The following is a 27,098-nucleotide window of genomic DNA, read 5'->3' as shown; positions in this document are numbered from 1 at the left end:
CCGTTGATGAATCTTATCATTAGACATATTTTTATACAGTTTCTATCATACAAACATCAACAATAATAATCATCATTTCAAATTTAATGGCTGGAACGGCATTAAAGACATTAAAAAAAAGAACCCCATGGATTACAATATACTGTTGACACTGTGTACAAGGATGAGGTGTGGTATATTTTCATTAGACCTATGTACCTACGACCAGTTCTTTGGTGCTGTAGGTGTAATAGATTGCACTGACATGGCCGAATTAAAATAAGGCATTTTGTGACTTAAAATAAGGCTTTTTTGTGACTTAAAATTATATGGCCGTTGTGTAACTATAAGTTATACAAGTATGTATAAAGTCATAAATAAATTCCGAGCTGAACAAAATAATATAAAAGCATAGCTTCATAACAGTAGCTGTGGTGAATAATTTTGAATTTAAATTATGTATTTCATTATTTTTATTTTGAACAAGAATCATATTTTATTTTAAAAGTATTGAATAAGTTCAATTATCGTTATAATATAAACTATTTTTGTATTCAATAAAGTTAAAATCGCATACTTAATGCATTACATAATTGTAGTTTTTAATAGTTATAACAAATTGTGTAGATGCTTGTATGCCTTCGAAATTCGTGTAAGTACTCATCACAATACAGAATAAGATGTAATAATTCATCCATGATTTTGTTAAGTCCGATTTTATATGCTCACCTCCTACTTAAGTTAATTGTTTGGGAACGATAGGACCCTATAAACATAAAAAATAAATATGAATAAAATACTATCCAAATATTCAAAAAGTAATGGAAGATATAAAAGGGACGAATTGTTGTATTAGTTGATGAAAAAAAATGGGAATAATAAAACTCGGGTAACGAATAAGTAGTTGCATACGGATTTTTGTGCGTTCGGAAATGCTCAACTGGCAACATCGTCTTGAGACGCTAACAACTAGGAGAAGGGGGCGTATTATCGATCGCGACGGACTGAAAACATTGTACAGAGCGATTCAAATAACCTAACTTATCCGGTCTATGTACATAATATAAAGCATGGCTTAAAATATTTTTTACGTTATTCGATTTGACCTCCTGGTTTATATGCGCTAAATACCTCATCTGTGTTTTGTAGTTAAATCCGATCGGTGTGTATATATTGAACAGCTGCAGACTAATAAATCATGGGCCGAACGTTGGCCATTAATAATTAGGTTGTTCGTTAGGGCTTTTAACATTTTATACGCCTATGTAATAACCTGTTTTGGGTCCCATGGAGTTTGTAAGTTTTTTGTTTTATTTCACTGCAACGTCGTCGTCGTCGAGTCACTGCGAAACGTAGTTATGCATTTTACTCGTTTTAGCTTTTTATTAATGTCGATAAAAGTATTGTAAGCATAAAAGTTACCTCTGGTGTTATGAACATTCTGTTTTTGTACGATTACGCGTACATTGGCGGTGGAATTTAATCGTGCGCGTAAAGACACTGCGCACACATAAAAACAGTCATAATCATAATAGTCATAATAATAATAATAACACGTTTGCGTATACACGCAAAAGACAATTGGAATTAATTCGAGAGAATATCATAATAATTATTATTATCACAATAAAGCGTCGTGTACACCCATACACACACACACACACACACACACACTAGCCTTTTGGTCAGGATCTGTAAATAACGAGCTTACTACAAAGTCGTCGTTGTCGTTGTTGGTTATATCATTATTATTTTTTTTTATGTATTCTCCTCCGCCCCAGCGTCGGCAGAGTGACACTGAGAAAAATCGGTCGCGCGGAAAGGTTGGCGTCGGCGGCCGATTATCGGCAGCAAACGGTCTCCCCGACATAGTCGTTTGGCTGTTTTTGTCGTCGTCCGATTTTATACTGACCGTCGACGGCCATTTTGTTTTTATGCCGACCTTTTATCAGTGCGGTCCAGCTCTTTAAACCGTTAGCAGCAGTGGTGTAGTACGCAGTTCCGTCGTAGTCGTCGTCGTCCCGGATATTACAAACGATCGTCTCTTTCACCGTGCCAACAATAACAACCGCCGCCGCCGCGTCTTGTTCTTATATAACGTCGGTGGGTTTTGTTGTTGACGGCTGCAGCCGATTCGCTCATCGTGCGATGTAATAACGCTGAAAAAAAAAAACAGCAATGATAACTCGACGTTTGGGCTCGAACTATCGCCGCTGCAGCGTCGGAATCGATCGTTTTATACAGGGTGATTCACCAAGCATATGGTCACCCCTTTTTCCCTGAATTACGCAATTATATCCAAAATCTGATATTTTTAATTGTTAAATGTTCTTTCAGACCATATTTTCAAATATTCTTGAGATTTTTTGTACCTACTACTTAGTAGGTGTTCTGTAGGGATTCAAACTTCTGTTTTTCAAACGATAACGCCCATATTTAACGATAAATTATACACTAGATATTTTTTTTAAAATTTTTTTTACGTATCAAAATCAAAATTCGTACTAGTTGTTTTTGAATTATTTTATTTTGTGTTCTACGGATAAAAGGTTCATAGTGTAATGAGTTTACAAGATATGGTGATTTGAAAATTTTAGTCGTTAATATTAACCTTCGATATTAAAAATTTGTAAAAATGGCCAAAGTATATTATCATTAAATACTGGATTCAATTTTATGTCTATTTTATTTTTATGTAAAACCAGTTTTAATTTTGAAAGTGGTACATTACAATTTTCAAAAAAATTATCCACTAATTAATTTACAGTAAAGTTAGTGGGTTCTCATTTGAAAACCATAAGTTTTGCAACACCACAGGACACTCCTTGTAGTACAAAAAAATTCAAGAATTTTAATAAATTAATTATTAGAAGAAAACATGGGGGTGGTTATGCTTAGTGAAGCACCCTGTATAGTGTATATATTATTATTATCGAAGGCCGACCGCACCGCAAGTTTTCGAAATCGTTTTGTTTATTACATTATAGATGTTATAGTCACGTTTTGAATATATGTACGCTCGCGATTTCAGACATTATATTTGTGTTTTTTTTTTTTTTTTTTTAACATGCACGTGTATGTCAAGAAAATTACCGTCGAAAACTTTTGAGCTTAAAACGGGAAAGTTTTATCAATCACGGACGGATTTCCTCTCGGGTTTTCATTACCGTATAATATTATTGAACTTTTTTCTCGAGATTTTGTTACCGTTTTTGATAGAAATACAACGTTCGACTTTGTGCAACATGCCGAGATAGTAGCATATATAGCTATATATAAATGTATGAAAACAAATTATAAAACGAAACTTAGAACTTAAGTGAAACCATCACCGACATGATGTCACATTGAATAATCGTTCATAACCATATATGTAGCAAGTATAGTGGTAAATGAAGGGTGTTTACTGAGATCTTAAAATCAAATGCTCCTCTTCAACGTTAATATTTCCTTATCTATTTAATTTAAACGGAGCGTGACGTAATACATATAATATATTAATATGCATAATCTACTGCTTATTTAGAGCTTGATTTATATGGTTTTGTTGTTATATATGGGCACACTGCAGATATAGGTGTTTTCTTGATTTATGAATTTACCGATACATATAACGCATGATTTACACATGCATATATATTCTATGTTTTGATTATGGAAATGATACACAGGTATTTTTATGTTTTAAATAAGAGAGCAGGAATTTCATTGTAAAAATCCTTTGAATATATATTTCACATTGTAGTGGTTATTAGTTTTTTCCAAAAAACCAACTCTCATAATGTTGTGGCCAAGTCGTGGGACACATTCACATTGAAAGTTGCGGACTTCTTGAAAACAAATATTACAATCGACAGTACCTTATACGTTTGCTGACGTTTTTATGAACACGCCTATATTGTAGTTCAATGAATAAATGTTACTTTTACTATAATTAAAAGATGATAATTAATAGGAAAAAATAAAAATTCTAGAATTATATAATATATGTCTCGCCTAAGTTCAGAATCAAAAATAAAAGTGTATATTTAATGTCTGAATCGGTTCACTACATCCGTAATACAACATATACCTATGAATGACGACATAATTATATGTCTTAAGTTTTTAAACTTTTGATGAAAATACAAATTCCACTACTTTTGTGCAGTTTAAAAATGTCAATGAATGTATAATATGTATTAGGTATCTACATAATATTAAAAATACGTTGTGCAGATAAAAATCGACCTTAGTCGAGTTACGCGCAGCAATATCGCGAGTTATTATTTTTTAGCCCCTCGACCATACACCGCAAATAACTTCGGGGTAAGTGTTATTTTCATACAATATTTAAATGTCATACCAGAAAACTATTTGTGGTATTTATTATATTTTATAATAGATCGTCATTGTTAAACAATTTCATCCGTGTCGTGGCGATGCGTGAACGCACGTAGTTCGTACGCCCGAATTATACATAAACGCGTGTAATAAATATCGTATACGACCGCTGTACACATAATAATATATACATTATATATACATGCATTGATGACGTGACCTAGTTTTATATATTTTTTTCAATATTTTTGCTCTCCGTACGAAATTTTTTTTTCTGTTCATCGAATTCCAAAACGGCCAAAATGTCATTCATTTGTCTCGTCGTTCGCATTAATTTCGTCGTCGCGGCAGCGTCGGCTGTGGTAGCGCTGACCGTTCACGCGCGCACCATAATATAGATAGGCTTGGGGTGCGGTGGATGGGGTGGACGAGGAGCAAATACATATAAAGCGCACGTTTCGCGCATAATTGATGGCCTTTTCGATTCCTCGCCACCCCACCATCACCATTCACCACCATCACTACCACCAACAACACCACCACCACCACCACCACCACCACCACCACTACTGGCTCTCTGCGGACCCGTCCAAAAACCGTTTTCCCCGCTAAATGGACGTGGGGCGCAGCGACGAGGACGACCGGAGGGGAAGAATTGGCGGCTGTGTGTGCAATACACATTTCACATAAATATAATGTCGCTGTAACGTACTTACGGGCGGACGCGCGTGCGCGAGTGTCCACGTTGAATATTGTCAACATGGAATGCAAATGTTTGTGTTCGACCTCTTCGCCCCCGGGGGGGGGGATGACCAGCCGGCCGTCCTGTCGAGGGTTCAAAATCGCCGTGTGTGAGTGTAAAACAAATATAATAATACGCGATCACGTCGCCGCCATCTCGTATGTATACGGACATTGTCGTTAAAAGTTCAAATTAATCCATTAGACCGATTTTTTTTTTTTTGAATTTTTTTTTTGTTATTATTATTACTATCACACCGTGTATTGTTTACGCGTCGTTACTGTTGCTGCGGCGGATGGGATGGGTTGAACGAGGGGGGATGGAAATCGCTATTAATTAAACAAATGTAGGCATAGGTATATAGTACGCTTGATATCATATGGGTATATATAGATTCGATTGTGTATGCGTGTGAAATCGATATCGTTTACGGCGCGCTGTGAAGACATTTTTTTTCGAACGTAAAAGCACAAAAAATAAATAAAAATAAATAAATAACGTTTATTAACTAACCGGTGTACCTGACACGTCGTCATATTACTGTTTATCGTATAGTATTACTCAGGTGACGGTAATCGACCAGTGCTCATAGTTGGAGGTTTGTGTGGGAAATGATTATTTTTTAGATAGAGTATAGGTAAACAAGTTCGCGCATAACCGCACTATACTCTGTGTCAATGTTTGTTTGAATATAATTTCGTCTCCCAATTAGTTAAGACTCGCGTGTCTCTATAGTTGTACAATGAACAGTGGACGTGAAAAATTATAGTCGACCATTAATACTATAATAATCGAACATATTATAATAATATAATAACCATACATCTATACCTCACGACAAACATTATAACGCACATCGAATGCTCGTTAGAAGATCATTTTTTGGGACTGGCAAATCATTCGATATATAAGGCCTACATCTTCACCTCGAAATTTAACTGCGTATATAAATGCAATAAGGTCGAGGCCGTAAATGCGATCTCGCCGAGCCTTAGCTTCGATAATGTGCGTCGGTAGCGGGAAAACCGCCAACGTGAAAAACTTGGAAACTGTTAACATGTAGGGCGGCCGGCGTGCGGACTATACGATGACGCGTATATAGTGTGTACGCCATCTGTTTCGCCGAAGTTTTATTCGCACCAAACTCGGTAAAAATCTAAAATTCTTTGCTCACCCTATCCCCCTCTCGGTCTCTGAACTTTCGACTCTTTTATATTAATATTCGCATTACGAATAAATGAATTCGCCCGGGTCGCCGACCCGTGTGGTGGTTGCAATGATAATAAATACGTGTACGTTTTACGCGATATGTCGTTTAGTGCGGTGCGATACTCGAATGAATTTTGCTCGTTTCTCGGTTTTTTCCTCTCTTCCCCGTAATATAACACATAAAATATTATTCTCAAAAAAATCACGTCAATATTAAAAAAAAAAAAAAGCGTGGATAAAACCTGGTCTATTTTGTCGATTTTGTTATGATAATAATGTCGTAACCGTCTCCCTAATGGCTGCTGTTGGAGATGCAGCATGGAACGCGCATTTTTCCGGTGCGATAAAGAACGTATAGTTCACTGCTATTCGACACACTCATCTCTCTCTACACACACACATATATATATATATTTATCTTTCTCTCTCACGGTTTCGATCGTCACCCCCTCCCCTTCGCGCTCTCTCTGTCTCTCTGTCTCTCTCTTTCTCTATCCCGTATTTTTGGAGGAAAAAAAATATATGTATGCATAATAAATCACTCTCTAATGTCATCCGTTTTGCATACGACACGACTATGAGCTCCCCTCCACCATACAGGATCGCCCGCTCACTGTTCCGCGTGAGTATAACATATAAACAACAATAATGTTTCCACACAATCGCTTAGTGACGGCGTCGGTGGTAGCGGGTGCGAAGGGTGTTCCGAAACCAGACGGGGGTGACGCTTGGGGGTGGTTGGGGCGCAGAGGTGGTTCGGGGCTGAGTTTTCCCTTCGGCTAATCTCGTAACGTCGCGATAGCTATATATACGGTACGCGCGTTATAAAGAATGGCCTAAGTTCGGATCGGCGGCTGCTGCTGCTCTCTATCTTCCCCCCTCCCATGGGCTCGTGATGAAATTGGCCGAGGGGGTCGTTGGAGGCGAATTTCCAACTAACTTTATTAAATTCAAGGTTCGACAGAAATTGGTGCATAATGTATGTGCGCTTGAGTGTATAGTAAAAAAAAAAAATATCGATAACCGTAAAACATACGACCACGAGCCATGCCGAACTTCGTGAAACGAGACCGCAAACAGATGGATATACATATATTTTTTCGTTGTTTTTATTTTTAGTTATTATGCAACGAATTTTTATCCCGTTGTATAGGCACGTTTGTGAAATAAATTCGTTTTTTTTATATTACATATATATATATTTACAATACTATGATATGTATACCGTCAAAACGTATACTGTGAATAAACGATTATATGCTCTTATGTATATGTGTATACACCTATTACTTACACACACACACACACACACACACACACACACACATACACACGTCGTATATACATAATGTTATCCGAATATTAATTAAATTATGTTTCTACATTATAATCGCTAAAAGGCGATTACGTACGGTGTATTTCTAACCAGTGATTAAACTTTCCACGGTGTCGTTGCGGTGATGTTTTACTACTGTCTAACTAAATTTCGACTGCCGCGAACTCTTGGCAACGTTCTTAAAGAGATTATGAAATGAATAGAAATAGACCTTTTCAATATTGACTCAACTCAATTACCTAACTATAGTGTATAGCTATACGCACTTCAAAGTTTAATTCTAAGGGTCGTTGTACAACACAATGTCGGAACAAAAATTTAGGATGTGAAACTGTCACTGCGTGTGTTTGACGTCAATACACGAAAATTGTTTACTCCAGTTATTCAGTTATTATTAAGTAAAACTTAAACAAACCTTTAATAAGTATCTATCCCGGTATATATAGATGGTGTACATAATTTGGCTGGACGAAAATCAGCTTTCATGGGGATACTCAATATTGCTTATTTATCTATTGCTACAAAATCGCCATCCCTTATTTACACTTTAGTAGTTTTTGATCCAAAAAACAAAAATTGTCACTCTTGTCTGACTTAAATTATAACATTACAATATGTTAATTGTGTGTGGGCATTGATTACATATTTCAGAATATAGGTAGCAAATACAATCAATTCAATCATATCCCAGTATCATTTTCATACAACCAAAATAGTATAATTTTTGATTTATATTTTTAAATGTATTAAAAAGTATATACATTTTTGTTTAAAAAAACTTTAAACATCGAACAATTTGTCCTATTGAATGTTATTTATTGGATATGCAATTATTTTACAAACATAGCCTGCAATTATACGATTTGTTGTATAATACATACAAATAGTTTTAATCAAAATTAAATGTATTCTAGAAATTGTTAAGTACCTATTTAGAAATAATGAAATCAATTAATAAATTTCTCCGTAAAATTAAATATTTCTTCATTTCTGGAAACTTTGATGATTCACGAAAAATTACTGAAGTATATTTACCTTTGTAAAATGAGATGTCTGTTTACTATGAAATTCTTGAATTCACTATTATTTCATCAATTGATTTTCAGTTTATTGCTGGTTCAATAAGGACACAACTTTAAATAAAATTATATTTAATTCATTGATAAATAATTAATTTTGTTTCATAATATTAAACACTTTGTTGGTGTATTTGGCTATGTTATGGGTTGTTTTATGTATAAAATAAACATAAAATAATCGATACATTTGAAATCTATATTTTTCGAATAAATACGAGTATGCATGTCAGTTTAAATTGGATACAAATCACTTTAATATAGTGTCATTATGATAACCGCTACGATATATATATATATATAAATATTTATGTATAAATAAAAATGCTAATCAATGCTATCAATTAAAGTTTGTTTAAAATGCAAAATATCGCTTAACTGTAAAGGTATAGCTTTTAAAGATCGTTGAGGTGAAAGTGCAATGTTTGTATTGTAATATGACTTGTTTGAAACATTAACTGTGTAAAAATAAAATGCTAGTTCTGGTTGGTCCATTAGTATCGCTTCTGACATTTTGAATAGGTTGATTTTACTCGCATATTTCTGATTGGTTCGTTTGGTATGGCCTTTTAACTATTGAACGAATATGCTATACAATGAAAAATGACAGGTAAACAAGAACAATGGGAGAATTGTATAGGTTGTATACTAACTGCATACACTCCTGCACGTTACATTTATTATTATTTTTTATGCAATTTTGCCATGTATTACAGTGTTTTTCGGCTTCATGATTTTTGTGACCGAATCTTAAGTCTCTAAAATGGTTATATTTTTATATAATTCAACAAAATTGGTTGTGCGTACTGCTATACATGATAACAAACATCTTGTTTTCTTTAAAACTTTATATTACCTACTTATTTTATTGTCATTCTTGTCCAACTCTAATAAATTCAAATTATAATATTTTCGAATGTCCTACTCAACCTTATTTATTTTAATCATTTACATTTGTGAATTATATATACTACGTGCACATACATAATATATATATATGAGTATATGTAGTATTTTTCAACATGGAGACAAAAAAATCGTTACCTATTGCGAATCCAAACTTTCTTCTAATAGTTAGGTTACGTTGACCGAATCGATGTATTAAAAATAAAATAATAATCTGAATTTAAATTCAAATGAGTAATTAAAATCAGTCTTATTTTGTATTGTATTTTGATCGGAGCGATTAATGTATATGGTTTTAAAAAGATGTTGCTTTTTTGGGAGAATTTGAAATTTCAATCCAAGATCTTCAAATTTGATATTATTTTCTATAATTGCAGATCGGATCAAATCTGATATTTAAAATGTTCACAAAATATTACAATTAAAATGTTCAAGAATGATTTTGAATTGTTGAGCTATTAATATACGTTTAAAACTGTCTACTTTTTTAGTTTATTTCCTAATCGTAAATGATGGAATCTTTGTTTTTAATTAAAAAAGTTTGAACATTTAATAATATAGGTGCCTATAGGTTCTGATAAGTTGTTCTATTTTTAAAAAAAATGTAGAAAATTTATTTTTATTTTCTTTATACACCTAAGCATTATAAGTTCAAAGTTCAACAATATCGTATACTGAAATACGTACAAATAATAACGATGTATTTATATAATTGTTTAGCTCTAATAGTAAAACTAAAAGCTAATAAAAAAAAAAAAAAAAAACGATGTATATCATTAAAACAAATTTCATTACATTATTTTTTTTTAAATACTCATCTTAAAAATTTGAAACATTCCAATTATTACTAAAATTATCATTTTTTATGCACAATTAAATTTTTTAATATTTAGACTTATTCTACATAATATTTTTACTAGCTGGCACTTGAAATATTTTAATTTTCTTTTTGCATATCAATGTTAATAAAAAAAAAATGTTGTGCTGGGTCTAATTGGGACTTTCCAGTTTATTCCTTGGCTTTATGAATGAAATTGTATTTTTAATTAGATTTTGTTTTGTTTATATATTCTATTAATGTCCTTGTCACTGAAAACTACTGGAACAGAACATGCATCTGTTATTGTAATCAGCATCTGAATTGACTGCGTATTCAATTTCCATTGTTTCTTGTTAATTAACCATTAAGGGGATTGCTGAAATCATATGTTTCTCGTGGCGTGTAATATGGTTAATTGGAGAACGCGGATGTCAAGCCAGGGCTGTCCGAAAGTTTCGCACAATCTAAGATGATACACCCTTTGCAGATAGGGATTACGTGTTCATTATGCCAAGAAATTTACACGAAGAATTTCTTGGTTACGACGATGGGGGAAGAGGGTAACATTTGCCGGATTTCTATTTCCTTCCGGTTAACAGAAGCTTCCGGCAAAGTTCACCTCACTAAACCCTCGTCTGTTCCAAACCCACCCACGCACATAGACGAACACACTCACCCACACACACACACACACACTCACACACATGCATATAAATATATTGTGTATCGAGCTGTGTTGACTTTTAAAATTACTAAACTTCGTAATGGTGATGGTAGATATTTTGTCATAAAACGCAGTCGTCATCTTCAATTGTATTATTTTACGTACGTATATATATATGTAGGTCAGAGAGATGTTTATTATCTCCTCACTTTATAGATAATAATATGGTACTCGGTATATTATGGCATAAAGCAAACAATAATAAAAAAAAAAAAAAAAATGCTTTATTTGATATCTTAAAGAATTTTGGAATATCCTATCGCCTAGCATGGCATAAACGATATAATAATGATGCATATTTTATTGACTCGGTATAGTGCATATAATATCATGTATATTTTTATACCATCTATATTTTAAATCTAAGTCGCTTTGTCATTATATGAACACACATTTAATACCCATTTTATATGTTCGATTACGGACTAATACGTATATTATAATATTTTGTATGTTATCGTTTAATACTATTATTTTTTTTTTCGCAGAGATTGGAATGGCACTCAACTGATGCTGATTACAAAATGTGCTTAGTCAAGGGCAAAGACGAGGTAAGATTTTAAATTTATAATATTGTAATATTATGTAGTATTTAAAAGTTCGAATATTTTGAGAAACTTATTTTATATCATTATTATAACTATTTCAGTATTTTAAGTATAAATAAATAGCTTATATTATGTTCTATATTATTTTATAAGTTATAAAGAAAACATATTTATATGACCCACTAAAATATTTTGGAAGATTTTCATTTATAATATACATTAAAAAAAATTTAAAAAATATTACATATTAAACGGTATTTATATGCACACATTGTGTGTATTGCTATACATAAGTTGTATCTTTTAATATTTTGTTTTTTGCAATTAAGAATGTTTTCAAAATAAAAAAAATGTTCAATCTTTTGGATTAAACAATCTTTCTGTATTAGTATGAAATTGGAAACCATGATATTAAACAAACAACGTTGCTTTTACCGGAGTATTGGGTTATACAAGAATGGTATCATTTAATAGGGGAAGAGGGTTGAGTTATATTTGAGATATCAGTTGTCAGTATAGAAAGTAAGCTCGGGGATGGATTTATGCTTTGCTATAATGTGTATAGGTAAACTTGTTTTAGTTAATTAACTGACTTTGTTTCCCCTTTTATAACTTGTACATGTATTATTAAGGTGCCAGAAATTCTATTGGTATATCTTTTATATAATATGTTGTTCGAAGAATAATATGCTTTTTAACTATATAATAATATATTATTGTATTTCGCACGAAGGTGTGTTCTTATATTTACCCTTATGTGAGTTTATTCAATATGTTTTACATTAATTGCAAAAAAAAAATGTGTTTATTTAATCCTGCAATAGGTAATTGTATGATTGAAATTAATATATTTGCAGTAATTCATTTTAAATGTATCTTTTACAAATAAAAATATTCAATATAAATATTTCTTACTTCATGTTTTATAGATGTATTTTATGACTGCCCAACTTATTTATATTTTTATTATCATTTATTTTATGATACATTTCTCCTCTGAGTTGACATTTAAAACTTTCTGCATTTCGATTCTTGTCTTGCATTCTTTGCGTTATTCATCGAGTACGTAATAGTGGAACATCTAAGGTTCTCGGTATGACGACGGGGAACATGTCAAAAACTGTTCAACGATTCATCTAGACTTGGTCACAGTTTTTTTTCAACCACCCCCATTCGCATTTCTTTGCTTCCTAGCTTTGTTATCATTAAACACGCCCTGTGGCACTGAATATGGTGTCATCTCCGGGCACTGTCGATCAATCAACATACTCAAACTACGCCCCCCTGTCTGGGCTCTGCTGTACTTCAATGATCATTTTTAAGGCGAGGGCGTTAGATACTTTTAAAGTTTAATAAGACGTGATATTGAGCTTTCGTCGGGGCAGGTAGGATTAGTATGGAGCGTGAATGAGATAGTCATCTATCACGAGTGTCTCGAACACGATCATTACCTGTGACTTGGACTGATATTTTCTACAACTTTAATATATAAATATATATTTATAATATAGTTATGTAAATATATTTTGGTTGAAAATAGTTTTTCTAATACTAAATTAAATTTGATTTTCAACGATAGCTGTATTTATTGTAAACGTACAATTATGCGTTTTATACGATGAAACTATTGGAAACAGAAACAGCTAATGTTTTAAATAATTGTTATTTGTATAATAATATTAGATTATAATTTATTTTGTAAAAGAAAAATATTGTATTTGATGTTTTAAAATTAATTGGTCCATAATTCATCAGTATTTTACACGATGGATTTTTTTTATGAATATTCAGTATAGTGTAAAATATGAGATATAATAACGTAAATACTACTTTATACAAAATTGAAATATAAAATAAAAAATTAGTACCTCGAGGCTCTGTTTATTCCATAAAAATTTTATTTTACATGATATAATTTTTTATTTTTTTGATATTGTTAATTCATATTTTTATAGGTAACCATAATATAAATATAAATAGGTCGGTACCTAGAATTAAATATAATGATCACAGTCTTTTTAGTCTTTATACATTTTCCATACAAGTAATGATGAAACCCTGTAAAATTGAAATCATATTGTTTTTGTTTGTTAAAAAAAAAATACAAGATTCTATAAGGTTTATATAATTTTTATTTAGTGTAACTAACTTAATGATATGAAGATTTTTCTTGTATATCAAGGTTTATATTTTATAAGCTGTAATATGCTTAACAATGGAAGTATATAAGAAAATAATTGATGTTCTGATAACTGAAATAGTAACACGGCGTCTTGTATAGGCAAATATGATGCACATAATGTATATATATTATTTTAATGCATGGCTGCATTGATATTTTAATATTTTGAACGTATTTTGAAACATTCCACGTTAAATATAATAATTTTATGAACTATTATAAGATTATGAATATTTTAATTTATGAATGTAATATTATTAGGAACAATTTCACAACTTCATAATAAATACAAATAAATATTATTTAAATTTGTTTTGTTAAAATATTTTACAGGGGTTCTTTTTTTTATTTAAAAATTAGGTAAATAATATAAATTTAAAATAAAAAATGTACTTTGTTAGTTTGGTCGATATTTGGTTATTATTAATGAATATGGAGGTTATTAATAATTAATATATGTACGTATAGTGCATATTGAAACTAGCCGGTTATTCTAGCTCGTTAACATGGTTCCAAATTAATTTTGTTAACCCTGACAGTCTAGAATTGTCCGAGTTTCATTTATAATTTAATTCATTATAAAATCTAATAGCCTTCAATTTTGATGATAAATTGTTTGCCCTGCAACGTTATTCACTTATAATATCTTGTGTACGATATTCGCATTCCAAAAAGACATTCTAGTCAAATGGAATTAATTCTGTGACATTTTATTCGAACATTTCCCCGCGGTAAAAATTACAAGTATTATGATTGACATTATTATTTCGAGACTTTTTCTGTGTTCATTAAACATAATATATTACAATAATTGTACTGATTTATGCGGTTATTGTGAGTTTTAAAGTGTTTAGTTTCATAAAAAAATAATAAAATAACCATTTAAGTAAATATTTTTAACCTTTTTTATAAATTCAGTTTATGACTCCATGTTATAAATTACCACGTGATAGGTACGTACTTTATGATTCGTGAAAATTATAAAATAACTAGTATTAAGTAGGTATAAAATTATTTGAATTCATGAAATTTTTTTTATAATGTGTACGGTTTAAATTTTTTTGTAGTACATGTTTATCTCTTACATATTCGTGGTATAGTTTGATACGATTATTTACATCGTATTTTTTTCGAATAAATTCCATTATGATTATTTGTTTTTGTGTACACTATAATTATTATAAAATGTGCTAATTTTATTTTTAAATCAAACGAATTTCCATTTATTTGAAAATTATATACTTAGTACTGTGATATTGATTTGAAAACATGATAGACTATCCGTTTTTAATTTATATTACTTTTTTGTACTTTGAAAAGTATAATATATATATATATTTATGTAGCCGTTTTATTTTCATTGGAAAATCATAGAATTTAATAAGAAAAAAAATGTTTACATAATATTTTATTAAATATTGAAAATAGTATTTGCTTTAAAATAAAAAAACCGAGTCCATGTACCTATCAACAAATATCAAAAAATGTATGGCGATTTGATTTGTAAATTGTATTTTACTACCTACATAATTATAAAAAAAAAAAAGAAAATAAATAATAATAATGTGAAATGATGGAAACAATAAACCAAAACCGAGACTAAACATTTTCATTTCAGAAGAAAATTGTCTTTAGTAGGTCTGAAAACCCTCGACACATAACGAGGGTTATTTGCATTTGGTTTTCTGATAATATTGTTTATCGTCTTATCCGACGGTAGACTTTACTGTTACTAAAGAAAAGTGTGAAGGGGAAAAAAGCCGATAAGGAAAAAAGTCCTATATTCCCTTCGTGTACAAAGAATGAAGGGATTATTTTCTTTTTCTACTACACTATTTGCTCTTTCTGTCCTTTAATCATTTTTTCCTTTCCATTCGCTAGAGCAGAAGAATACGATGCACTTGATAAATTACTAACAACCAACAGCAAAAATTTTAATCTTGATTGTTATAATAGCATCACATTTTTTTTTGTTCGTTGCACCGACTTTAGCTACTTGCCTATCCTAACCGAATAAACGACTTTATTTGTATATCAGCCAATCTATGGTTTCACTAAATATTAGCACTTCATACATATTATTTAATAATAATACATACAATACATTAGTTTTGTCACCAAGTCTTGATGTTTTTTTTTATAAGCCTTGTAATATTATAGATTGTACAGGTTGTTTATAATATCGGTAAGTCTAAAATGCATTGTACAAGTGTAAAGATTGATGTAATACTGGATATTCCTGCATCATATTATTTAGTTAATTGTTGTGAACCTCAATTATGTTTCCTTTACATAACGTGGTTTTTTTTTTACTCCTATTTTTTTCCTCCTAATCACCGCTAATTCATCGCTCCGATGAACGTATTGATTTTTACAATGATGTGTTTTTTTAATCTTTGTGTCCGTAGACACTTTTCCTAGTGAAAATAATGATCTGGTCATCAAATCAACTCTGAAGGTGGTTTCTCGTAGCAAATAATATATGTTTAGTTCTTTAAGGAAATCAATTTTGAAAAATCTCAGCACTTTTAAAGCCAATTATCTGGAAAAAAAAGAAAAAATTTCTTCATATTTTGTTAAATTTTAAGGTGTTCGTCAATTTCTCCGAATTCGGGACACTACCTATATAATATACATATATTGTGCCAGTACAAAAAATGTATTCTTAAAAAGTTAACATCAATTGCGCCACTAAGAATAAAATTTAAATAATAATAAATTGTTTTTTAAATTTTCATTTAAAATAATAAAAAAAAAAATGTTCATAGTTAGTTTGATTTTAATAATTTTTTTGGGGGGATTCGTTAATATTTTTGTTACTTATACTTAAAGTTAATAATATTTTAAACAAAATTATCGAATCCAACGTCCGTTACTGAATGTCATTGAATTGAAGTATATCTTGGTTACCAAAAAGTTAGAATGACTTCATTTTTGTTTTTTTTTTTGTCTATGAATTTCGATTAAAAAAATTGCCTTATAAATGTATTCCGAATATTCAATCACGAATATATTATAATTATAGCCTATATCAAAGTAATTAATATCTCCGTTAATCGCATTTATTTTTTTTCCCGAAAAATCTGTTTTTAATTTTCTACACTCTATTTCCCACAAACACGTATATATATATAAAAAAAATACAACCGTATCGTAACGACAAGGAACAAGGTGCCTCGAGGGAGTCATTTTGAGATTTGTTTCATGCACGTTCTCTCATCATTTATTTTTTTGCCATTCTGAGCATTTATGACTATGCATACAAAAAGCCAAATAATAATAGTAATAATAATAATAATCATAAAATCCATAAAGGGTGCCCGTACTCGTTTTACGAAATGATCTTACAGACATATAGATGTTACAAAATAGTGAGATAAAATGGAACCTAATTTAACCTACTTCAGATCTTATATTTTATAATGTACCTAAACCATTATCTATAAACTGTGTGAACCTAGGGACTAAACAATTAATATTAATTTATGTACATCTATTATTGCATTATTATTAGTAATGGTTATATTTTACCTGTACAATTCCAAGCTTAATTTTGCGTATCATGTTCAAATATATACCTATTTAAAACTTATTTGAAAATAACAAAATTAGGAAAAGTAAGTTCATTAAATCTGAAAAGTATGAAAGAAGAATAATAATGTTGGTGAATATACAACTACTTGCATGGGAGAACTGTTTTAAAAATTACACCATAACATATTTTATATGTTTGGTTCTTACATTACATTTTTCTTTCATACTATTCAACTTCATTAATCAACCAAATATATACTCTCTATCTGTAACTTAGCTCTCAAGTAACCGTCTATTTATTCTATTAATATTAATTTTAAGAAATTTAGTTGTTATACTATTGTTTCACCATATTCATACTATAATCATCTTGTATTACTATAAAGACACAATGGGTGCATAATATTATAATTCATGACTAATTAAATGAAATTGGCTACTTATAATGATTATATATTTAATTTTTCTAGTAAATTTCATATTGTTTTTTTCATGTGTTCACATTGTATTAATTAATTAAAGTGTGCGCTATGTATTTTTTTTACCTATTTCACGTTCATTTTTACTCCAAAGAGTGATTTTTAACGCTTAAATTGCCACCAGCTCAACGTAACGTTTAAACTAGTTTATGACAACCCTTCAGTTTTAATTAAAAAAATTCTACCTACATTTTTAGTTCATCATTTCCAAATACTTGCGTAAAGTACCAGTACTCACACACACACACACACACACACACACACACACACACACACACACACACATATTATGTATGATTATATAATATATTACTATATTATTAAATTATGCAGAAAAAAAAATTTTAATTAATACTTTATATCTGTAGACATTATTATTCTCGTGAAAAGAAACGATCAAATTTATAACACTTTATATAAACTATGTTTTTTTATTAAATATTGTGTTTTTATTATAATTTCTCCTTAAATACAAATACAAAAAATAAAATAAATTAAATTGCCTATTGGTAGATATAATCAACCTAGATTAGTTTATATTAAACCAAGTTACTTGAAGTTTTCAAAAGTATATATGTTGTAGTACTTGTGGTTGCATAATGGACAAGTCAGTAATCCATTCCCCGTCTACTTGTTTGTAGATGTGCGACCACTGTGAATAAATGTGTAACCCTTACCTATATAGTTATTTGTTGTGTCTTTTACTACTTGATCGTTTCAGAATTAAGATAAACTATATTCGTTGATAAAATCTCTTAAAATAAAATTTAAAAAAAGTGTTTGATCAAACAATTAGCATTAAATGTAATTGAAATACAGGTTAGATAATTTGTGACCTATATATTATATTACTTAATATAGTTCCATTCTTGTAAGAAAAATTTATGTTTTGGATATCGAATTTCTAAAGTTATTGAAATCTTACATTCAATATACCGCATTACACACACACACACACACACACACACACGTCGTATTATTTGTAACACAAATATTGCTTTCGGTAAAAGTAATATATTAAACTGAACCCATGCCGACTGTTGCAGTTTTATTTAATGAAAATCGTTTTGTTAAATCAAAAACGAAGGGGCCAATATTATAGACAAAATGCTTCACATACCAAGCCAGTAGGTATAACGATACATCATGTTTTATACGGTCGAAGCATATCAATAATAATACCAACTTATTATATCAGTTTCGTACAAAATTCGATAAAAGAGCAAAAGTTTGTATTGCCATCCTATGCCGCGGTCGTCTCCGTATATATACATAACTTTCCAGCCACACTACCCCGCCGCCACGCTTATCAATTTAATTGTATCTCCGACTTTGGCGTTAACGATTTTTCTCCCTCTGCTTGGTCCGTTTTCATTAATTTACTTTCTTACGAGCCGCACCAAAGGAATTAAATACTTTTATTCTCTCATTACGAGAATATTACTTTTTTTTAAGATGGTTTTCATTTCCTGTAATATACGACGATACAGCGTAGTACTTTTTGCGGTGTCGTCTTCGAATGCGCGCAATCGCAATAATATAACATGTTCGTCTTGCATTTCACCATGTATACACATCATAATATTTTTATCGTATTATTTATGCCGTCGACGTTTGTCAAATTACCATCGCATCGCCGATCTTATCGACTATGGTGCGCACTGAGATGACTAACTATATTAGGTTCAATTTCAAACCGAACGTCGTTTATATAATATTACAAGTTGTGACGAATCGATGCCAAGATCTACGTGCATATTACAATACGGTAATGGATTTCATCTATGTAAATATATTATATGTACGTATTGACTTCTTGTTAAAATAGTCCTTGTTCGTATACATACAGAGAGGGATACGTATTTGTAGTAGGGCATTCTCGAAAGCTCTTTGAATTTTAAAACTTGAGTGGATAAATGGCTTTGTATGTACGCACTAATAAGTGTTGTATTGTTCGTTCCGATCTCTAGTATATTATTACACTTACTGTTTATAGTTCAGAGCACATCAGTTGATATTCAGACAACATCTCAGAAATATACATGTGATATATATACATGTATAGCGTCTAACGACGAGAAATTACAATTCGTTTCATCGACTTTTGGGTCGCACGAGCTAAAATTATCAAATATTTGACCGAATTTGAACTAAATATACTGAGACGTATCCGTATAATACGACTGAATAATTTGCATATACTCGGCTTTTTCAGTGCTGGCTTGTTTAGTGTTCTAAAAGAATACAGTTTTCTAAATCTCAAATAGACCGACATTTTTTATTTAGTTTCTGACATACCAATGATTGTGCTGCAATCAATCAATACTGCTCTATGTACGTAACTGCAATTAAAACTGAATATTATTAATTAATGTAATTATGGCACGATTTTGTTCAATGGAAACTTTGCAAATTCATCAAACACGCCGAAATACAATCCCTCATGGTTTACGGTATATAATTATGTTAAATTACTTTATTTTACGTAAAGTAATATTGTTGCCTGACGCCTGGTCGAAGTATTGCGTTTGCCTTTCGCGTTTCTTTTGATATTGTTATTAATTACTAAAAAATTAAAACTGACATTTTTGTGTGGTCTATTGTCTAAGATAGCGAGGAAGGTGAGGACAAATTACATGAGATAGAAAGTTTTGGGTTAAATGTTCGTAAAACTAGGGTCCCGCTGTCAGAAAATAGCCGAAACGTCATCAATAAATTTCAGCTGCACATAACACCATCAATCACCTTCCCCTAGAAAACCAGACGTGACCAGAAAATCTGCCACTCTATTCCTCAAAAAAAAAAAAAGAAAGAAGGGTTGGTTTATAGTGGTGGAGGATGGGAAAAAACTGAAGATGAAGGTTAGATGCGATTATATAAGAAAATTGTATGAAGAAGTTCTCCTGCAAACGACAGATCGCAGAACTACTGATGAATCATTATACGATTTACGACATCTATGCAGTTGACTTATCGTCAAAAATGAGAATACAAAAATGGTTTTATTTATACTAAACGCTATTACAGTATTACATTCTGCCGGGTGTAATAATCTATAAAATATGCGATTCGCTGTAATCGAACTTATTATAGAAATATTTGGTATGCACAGTTTACGAAATCATGATACAAAATGATATATTATACGTTTACAATAATTATATCTCCAATTAGGAACAATAAAAATATTAATATAATATACAAATTAAAAAAATTATTAAAATATACATAAAAATTATAAGAATCACTATTTAATTCTATACTAAATAGCTAGCTTTATAAAATGTGTTTATAGTACTCAGTTTATCACCTCATAATTATCGGTTGATAATAATAAAATATAATATGTAGTGTCTTGTAAAATATTTTATGCTAATTTATACACTGTTTAACTAAATAATGTTAAATTTAGTACCTAATTTAGTGCTTAAGATTAAATATTTTTTACGAAAAACACTTGAAATCTACTAAAGAATTAACGTCATGTACGTAAAAATATGCATATCGTATAATAATATGATATAACTACCTAACTAAAATCACAATCTTGTTTTATAATATATTTGTTTGGATAGTTAATCTTTCATTTTAAATTTACTGGAAAAATGTTCTTATGAATCGTATGATTTTAGGATAACTGTCAGAATTATATCAGAGTGTTGGCGAAAATGTCTGCCAGCCGTCTCCTTGTTTGCGGTACAAATTCGTACAAACCTCTTTGCCGGGAATACATTATCGAGGTAAGAACGTGTACTTTTGGTACACAATTAATAATGATAAGGTAATTAAAACCGTTATCATTTATTTTAGCCCGGCAAATATAAATTGGACAAAGAGAGTCCCGGCCAAGCAGTGTGTCCGTATGACCCGAAACACAATAGTACTTACGCATATGTTGGTAAGCACTAAAACGACTGGATATTAAAAAAAAATTAGTTTTAGTTCTTTTAGAATTCAATCTATGTATCGTTATAAATAATATATATTATTTTTATTGCACATACGTAACATTCGATAAAAAATAATAATAATTTAATACTTTTTTTGGTATTGAACGGTTTTATTTTAAATGACATAACACAATCATATTGGAGTTTCAATTAATATACTTACTCATGCGGTCGTGCCATTATTGTCAGTACAACTACATTAACAGATGAGCGAAAAAATGTGTTATTATGTTTTAGTAAATGTCACTGTGAAATTGTATTTTTTGATTAAATGTGTTTCTCTGAATACGAAATGTAATAAGAGTACAAATACAGTGGATAACAATGCAAGAACAATATAATATTGGAACGAAAGAGATTAAAAGAAATATTTAAGTATTTAGTATTTAAAATTAATAATTCACACCCCAAAGTTCCTGGTTGAACTTCGACTTAATGACCGATAAAATATAGACAATAAAGTGACCGTTTTCAACTACTTCAAGACACCGCCGTTATTAATTTTTTATGACGTTCCATTTTTGGAGTTTATTATTTTAATTGATTTTCAGTGTCTATGCAGAAAAAAATCATAACTAATATTCCTAACTAATATGCCGATTTTTATTTTATTTTTTCTCAGATGGAAATTTGTTCTCCGCCACAGTAGCAGATTTTTCCAGCATGGACCCGATTATTTACAAAGAACAGTTACAGACCGAACAGTATGACTCATTGAGCCTGAACGGTAAGACCGATATTTCACACTAATATACATACAATAAACATTTTTCCTCTTGTATTATATGTATAAAAACCATGTGTATGTATGTGTGTGTGTGTGTGTGTGTGTGTGTGTGTATTAGCCATAGTGTTCACGTGTCGAACGAACAAGGACAGTATCTTAATTTCGTACGACACTGACAAATTGTCTTTTTTTTTCAGCTCCGCATTTCGTGCATTCCTTTGCCCACGGCGATTTCGTCTACTTCTTCTTCAGAGAAACGGCTGTCGAATATATAAACTGCGGAAAAGTGAGTTATTATACTATTTGCCCCTTCGCCGCCGTCGTCGTCATGTCCTTCTCTCCTTTTCCATACATTAGTCTAAATGCATCGAACCTGCTGCAGCGACGTACCTGCTACTGCTGACCCACGAAATGGTGTTTTTTTTTTTACTCCGTTCGATTTTCATGACGAATTACGGCAAACAAGCGTGCCAGATGTTTGCGCCGACTTTATATTATGTTGCCTATTTCGATTACCGAAGAATATATACAATAATACATACGTCTTCAGACGTATCGGGTTTATGGAAAACAAAACCGTAAAAAAAAAAGAATAATAACCGAGAAGGAAATAAGTTCCGCGCACTCAGAGTACGCGTGTAATTATCATTTATGGCCTAGGTACCTATACTAGCTACACGCGGTCGTTGGGCGTGTTTCTAAAGTGTAATAATCGCGGGGAATCATATTAAGTTCGGCGTGTAGTTGCACTCTTGCCGTTCTTAAACGGAATAGCAGTTATGAACACCGCCGCAGGGGTTTGTTCGAAGTTCCGGAAAATTGGGATGGAAATTCAGTTTAAACGTCTTCAAACAGTGATACGACCATGTTTTTGTCCCGGGCGTTATACGCAAACACGGTTTTCCCATAAATCCCGGGCAGGGGCTGAGTGGTAACTCGATGAATCGGTCGTCTGGAGGCTACATAATATATGCATCTACCAATTTACCAGGAATCCACGGGCACGGTGCAACCCTATGTGTGGTGTACGTACATCAGTCACACAAATCACTTATATACGCCTACACGGAAATCGACGGTTTCGGTGCTCGTTTTTATCATCTGCCTACGATTTGCGTCATTTTGCGATGTAGATAAATGCAATTTCATATCATGACGTGATAGAAGCAATAATTTTGTGCATAAAAAAATAATGATTTAAACTGGTATTGGTGTTGCTCATTGGATTTGTCCACAACAATATAATATATTATCATACCTGTTCGCCCAATGATTTATGTCGATATAATAACACTTTTAAACGTCATATTATTGATATTTTTAATAGTCGTTCCAAAATATGGGGGGAAATGAAATAAAAAAGTTTATGTACGTTCCACGCGATTTTGGGTCACTGTTTTGAGTATGCCGTCATTGGTGGTTGCATAGTACTAGGGTGAGTTGTCATTTTAAATTCAAAAACGACGATGATAGATCTGCATAAAAAAAAAAAAAAACAACAACAGCAAAAAGGTCGTAAGCAAACCCGATGTATTGAAATACATGCATGCTTAAGACTTAAATAGTGTATTAAAAGAAATTAAGTGAGGGAAAATCGTAAACATCAAGATGATTGAATACTTTAAAAACCTATTCACGTTCGTATAAAAAGTACAAAAATATAATTTCCTTAATACGTTGTTTATATTCAAGTATAGTAAAATGTATGAACATAATAAAATACTTACTTGCATTTAGGTTAGTCTGTTTTCCCAGAGTTCCATAACCAATTGTATATGAGTCCTATCACTGCAGTAGGCTTAATCTATGTAACCATTATTACATATTATATTCAAAGAATATTTATAAACATATTTATTTAATTACAGTTGAATTTAATTCGCCTCATTTATTTTTATCAGTTATTAAATTAATAAAAAGAAATTATTTCAGCGCTCATTTAAAAGAATCAAATCAACAGTATAAATTTTTCAAAATTTGGAGTATTTATATTTCCCTCTAGAATAGATGAATTCAAACACACTATAATTATTTGTGTGTGTTAGTTATTAGGCCTATATATACAAATATTTTATTAACATATTTTGTATACAATATAATACTAAGGTACACCTTAAAAAAAGAAGCTGATTGCCCCAAAGTTCCGTCTCAGGACAAACATAGTGACGTTATCAAGGAATATATATTGTGAGTATAATATATTATTTCAAATTGAATTTTGTTGATGGGACACATTCTTAAAGATCTAAAACCCTGATCGGGCCAAGTCAATTTTTACCGGTCCAGCAAATTCGGTTTACAGACACGTCTCGCGTCGTTGCGTGCAATCTACCAATACCAGTGGTAAGGTATATACCGGTCCAAAGAAACGTATAACTATTGTACCTGACATAACACTTCAGCTTTATGATATGAATGATGATTTAAAAGTGTGAGGATGAGTGTGCGCTTTTCTCGAATCTGTAGGAGTTGCGCTATTTTAACAATATTTTATGAAATACATATTTTTTTTTCTTCATTCTCATAAACTTCACAGGCAGCGGAGATGACATTTTATATATATAAAAAAAAAAAATTATGTTATTAACATGCGCTTGCGATAAACAATTATTTTTATCGATGCGCTTTCGCAAATTCCAATTCAAATAAATGCATATCATAATTATATAATACTACCTCCTACCCTTACAATATATGTCTATATTATATAACATATATATATATACCTATATACATTGAAACGATGTTGACGTTGAACAACTTCCACCCCACGACTACAAACGTTCTTCCGTTCCCATGTACGTATTCAGTTCATAAACAATGCGTATAAAGCACCGTTTCTTTTGAAGTCTAACGAGTTTTTTCTCGGTCGAATAAATTTGTTTTCTCCTTAAAAAAAATATTTGAATTTACGTTTATCATTACCGCGGAGCGGGTCGGCGTATGGATTTTCCTAAACGTTTGTGATTCTTTCTGCTCGTGTATCGTAGGCACACCGCGAATATACGTCAGGCTCCTTCACCTGCTGCGAACAACCCTAACCTGTAATAAAATTAAATTTTCTCAGACCGCTGGCTGCCACCAGGGTGGCGGCGGTATGTCTAGGGGCCGTGTATGTGGGCATTTTACGTGATATGTGAGAAACTCGCACGTATATATATGGGCAAATCGTTTGTAGTCGTTAGTCAAAAGGCAACTATTTTGTTCCTTTGTTAAGTACCTGTGCTGCGGTTTCGTTCAGTAATTATAATTTGTGTATCAAATTATATTATACGGCTACACAAAATACGAAATCAAACAAAAGTTCAGTGGTTTAAACCTGTACGCAGTACGCATGCATGGGCGCCTATGATCTAAATCTAAATATTTATTCGTGGTTATAACATAATAATATCTAATAAATCTAAGTGCGTTCGTTTTTCCTGGTGCAGAGGCTTATGACGTATTATGGTATTGTTTTAGATTCGATTTTTTCAAGTGTACCCACTCTATAAAATTTCTCGAATATACACGGGAGACTGCTAAATGAGTTATGATGCTGAGTAGGTATAAAATATTGTTTCAATATATATTTTGTATAGCTATTAGTTTCTAATAACGATTCGTATGTCGACGATAAACAGGATAGCTTGTTCGCATGAACGGCGAACGAATACAAAAATGTTGATAGAGTTTGGTTCCGGTGAAATATTCAGCACACATCTATAAGTCATGTTTCTTATTGGGATTGAGTTTAAAAGCCATTGCCTTACACGCGGTAACAACGTACGTGGAACTAAAATATTAAAAAGTCTTTTTTTCCTTGTCGTGTACTTGAACCATAATAATATATTCTAGGTACTGTTGTTCCGTTGAAACAAAAAAACACTCCATTTATCATAGTTATTGTATGGCTGTATGTATAGGTACATATTATAATGCGTAGCTGGTGAAAAATGCATTACATACCTATTATTGTTTCATCCACTTGGAAATTATTGTAACTTTTCTAATTGCTACTATTTGTTCAGAAAAAAAAACTGAATTGAAAACAAAGTTTCTGACATAATATTTTAGAAGCATTTATGGCATTTATGGCATATAAATGCCAAATCTTGTTTATCGGGTGCTTTAAACTTTAAAGTAACACGTCCTTCATGGATGATACTAGTGATAATCGTTTCAAATAATTTAAGAGGAACGTTTGGATGAGATAGTTTAGATTATTATATTTATAAAATAAATGAACGAAGAGATACTACACTTAACCTATTATGTTGGTCCATTCGACTAAGTGAGTTTACTTGTTTTATGCGTGCTGTCATAATTTTTTTAGATTCATTGCATATTAATTTTAAGATTTTAAAATTTAAAAAAAAAACAACACTATTATAATTGAAAAGCTTCTAAAAGTCGGTTTAAAAAAAAAATAAGATAGTATTTTAATTTGAAAATTAAATAAAGTATACATTAGTATACATTATGCAATATGTATATTTTCAAAAAAGAAAAAATCATTATTTTATTTTTTGTTTCATTTTTATTTTAATATTTTATTCAACCATAATCTATAATAAATAATAA

General features: G+C 31.1%; 1 protein-coding gene across 1 annotated transcript in view; it reads left to right on the top strand.

Annotated features, from left to right (window-relative positions):
- The window catches only part of LOC111033500 (semaphorin-1A), a 150,782-nt gene that overhangs the window by 102,208 nt on the left and 21,476 nt on the right, over positions 1-27,098 (top strand). The window contains exons 4-8 of the mRNA XM_022314254.1: positions 11,604-11,666; positions 21,491-21,598; positions 21,669-21,756; positions 22,431-22,535; positions 22,733-22,821. Coding sequence (XP_022169946.1) covers positions 11,604-11,666; positions 21,491-21,598; positions 21,669-21,756; positions 22,431-22,535; positions 22,733-22,821 — 453 coding nt within the window. The remainder of the gene's footprint in view (positions 1-11,603; positions 11,667-21,490; positions 21,599-21,668; positions 21,757-22,430; positions 22,536-22,732; positions 22,822-27,098) is intronic.

This window comes from Myzus persicae, unplaced genomic scaffold (genome assembly GCF_001856785.1).
Source record: "Myzus persicae strain clone G006 unplaced genomic scaffold, MPER_G0061.0, whole genome shotgun sequence".
Classification (NCBI taxonomy): domain Eukaryota; kingdom Metazoa; phylum Arthropoda; class Insecta; order Hemiptera; family Aphididae; genus Myzus; species Myzus persicae.
The sequence above is the reverse complement of the archived record's forward strand: the minus strand, read 5'-3'. Positions and strand labels throughout refer to the sequence as shown.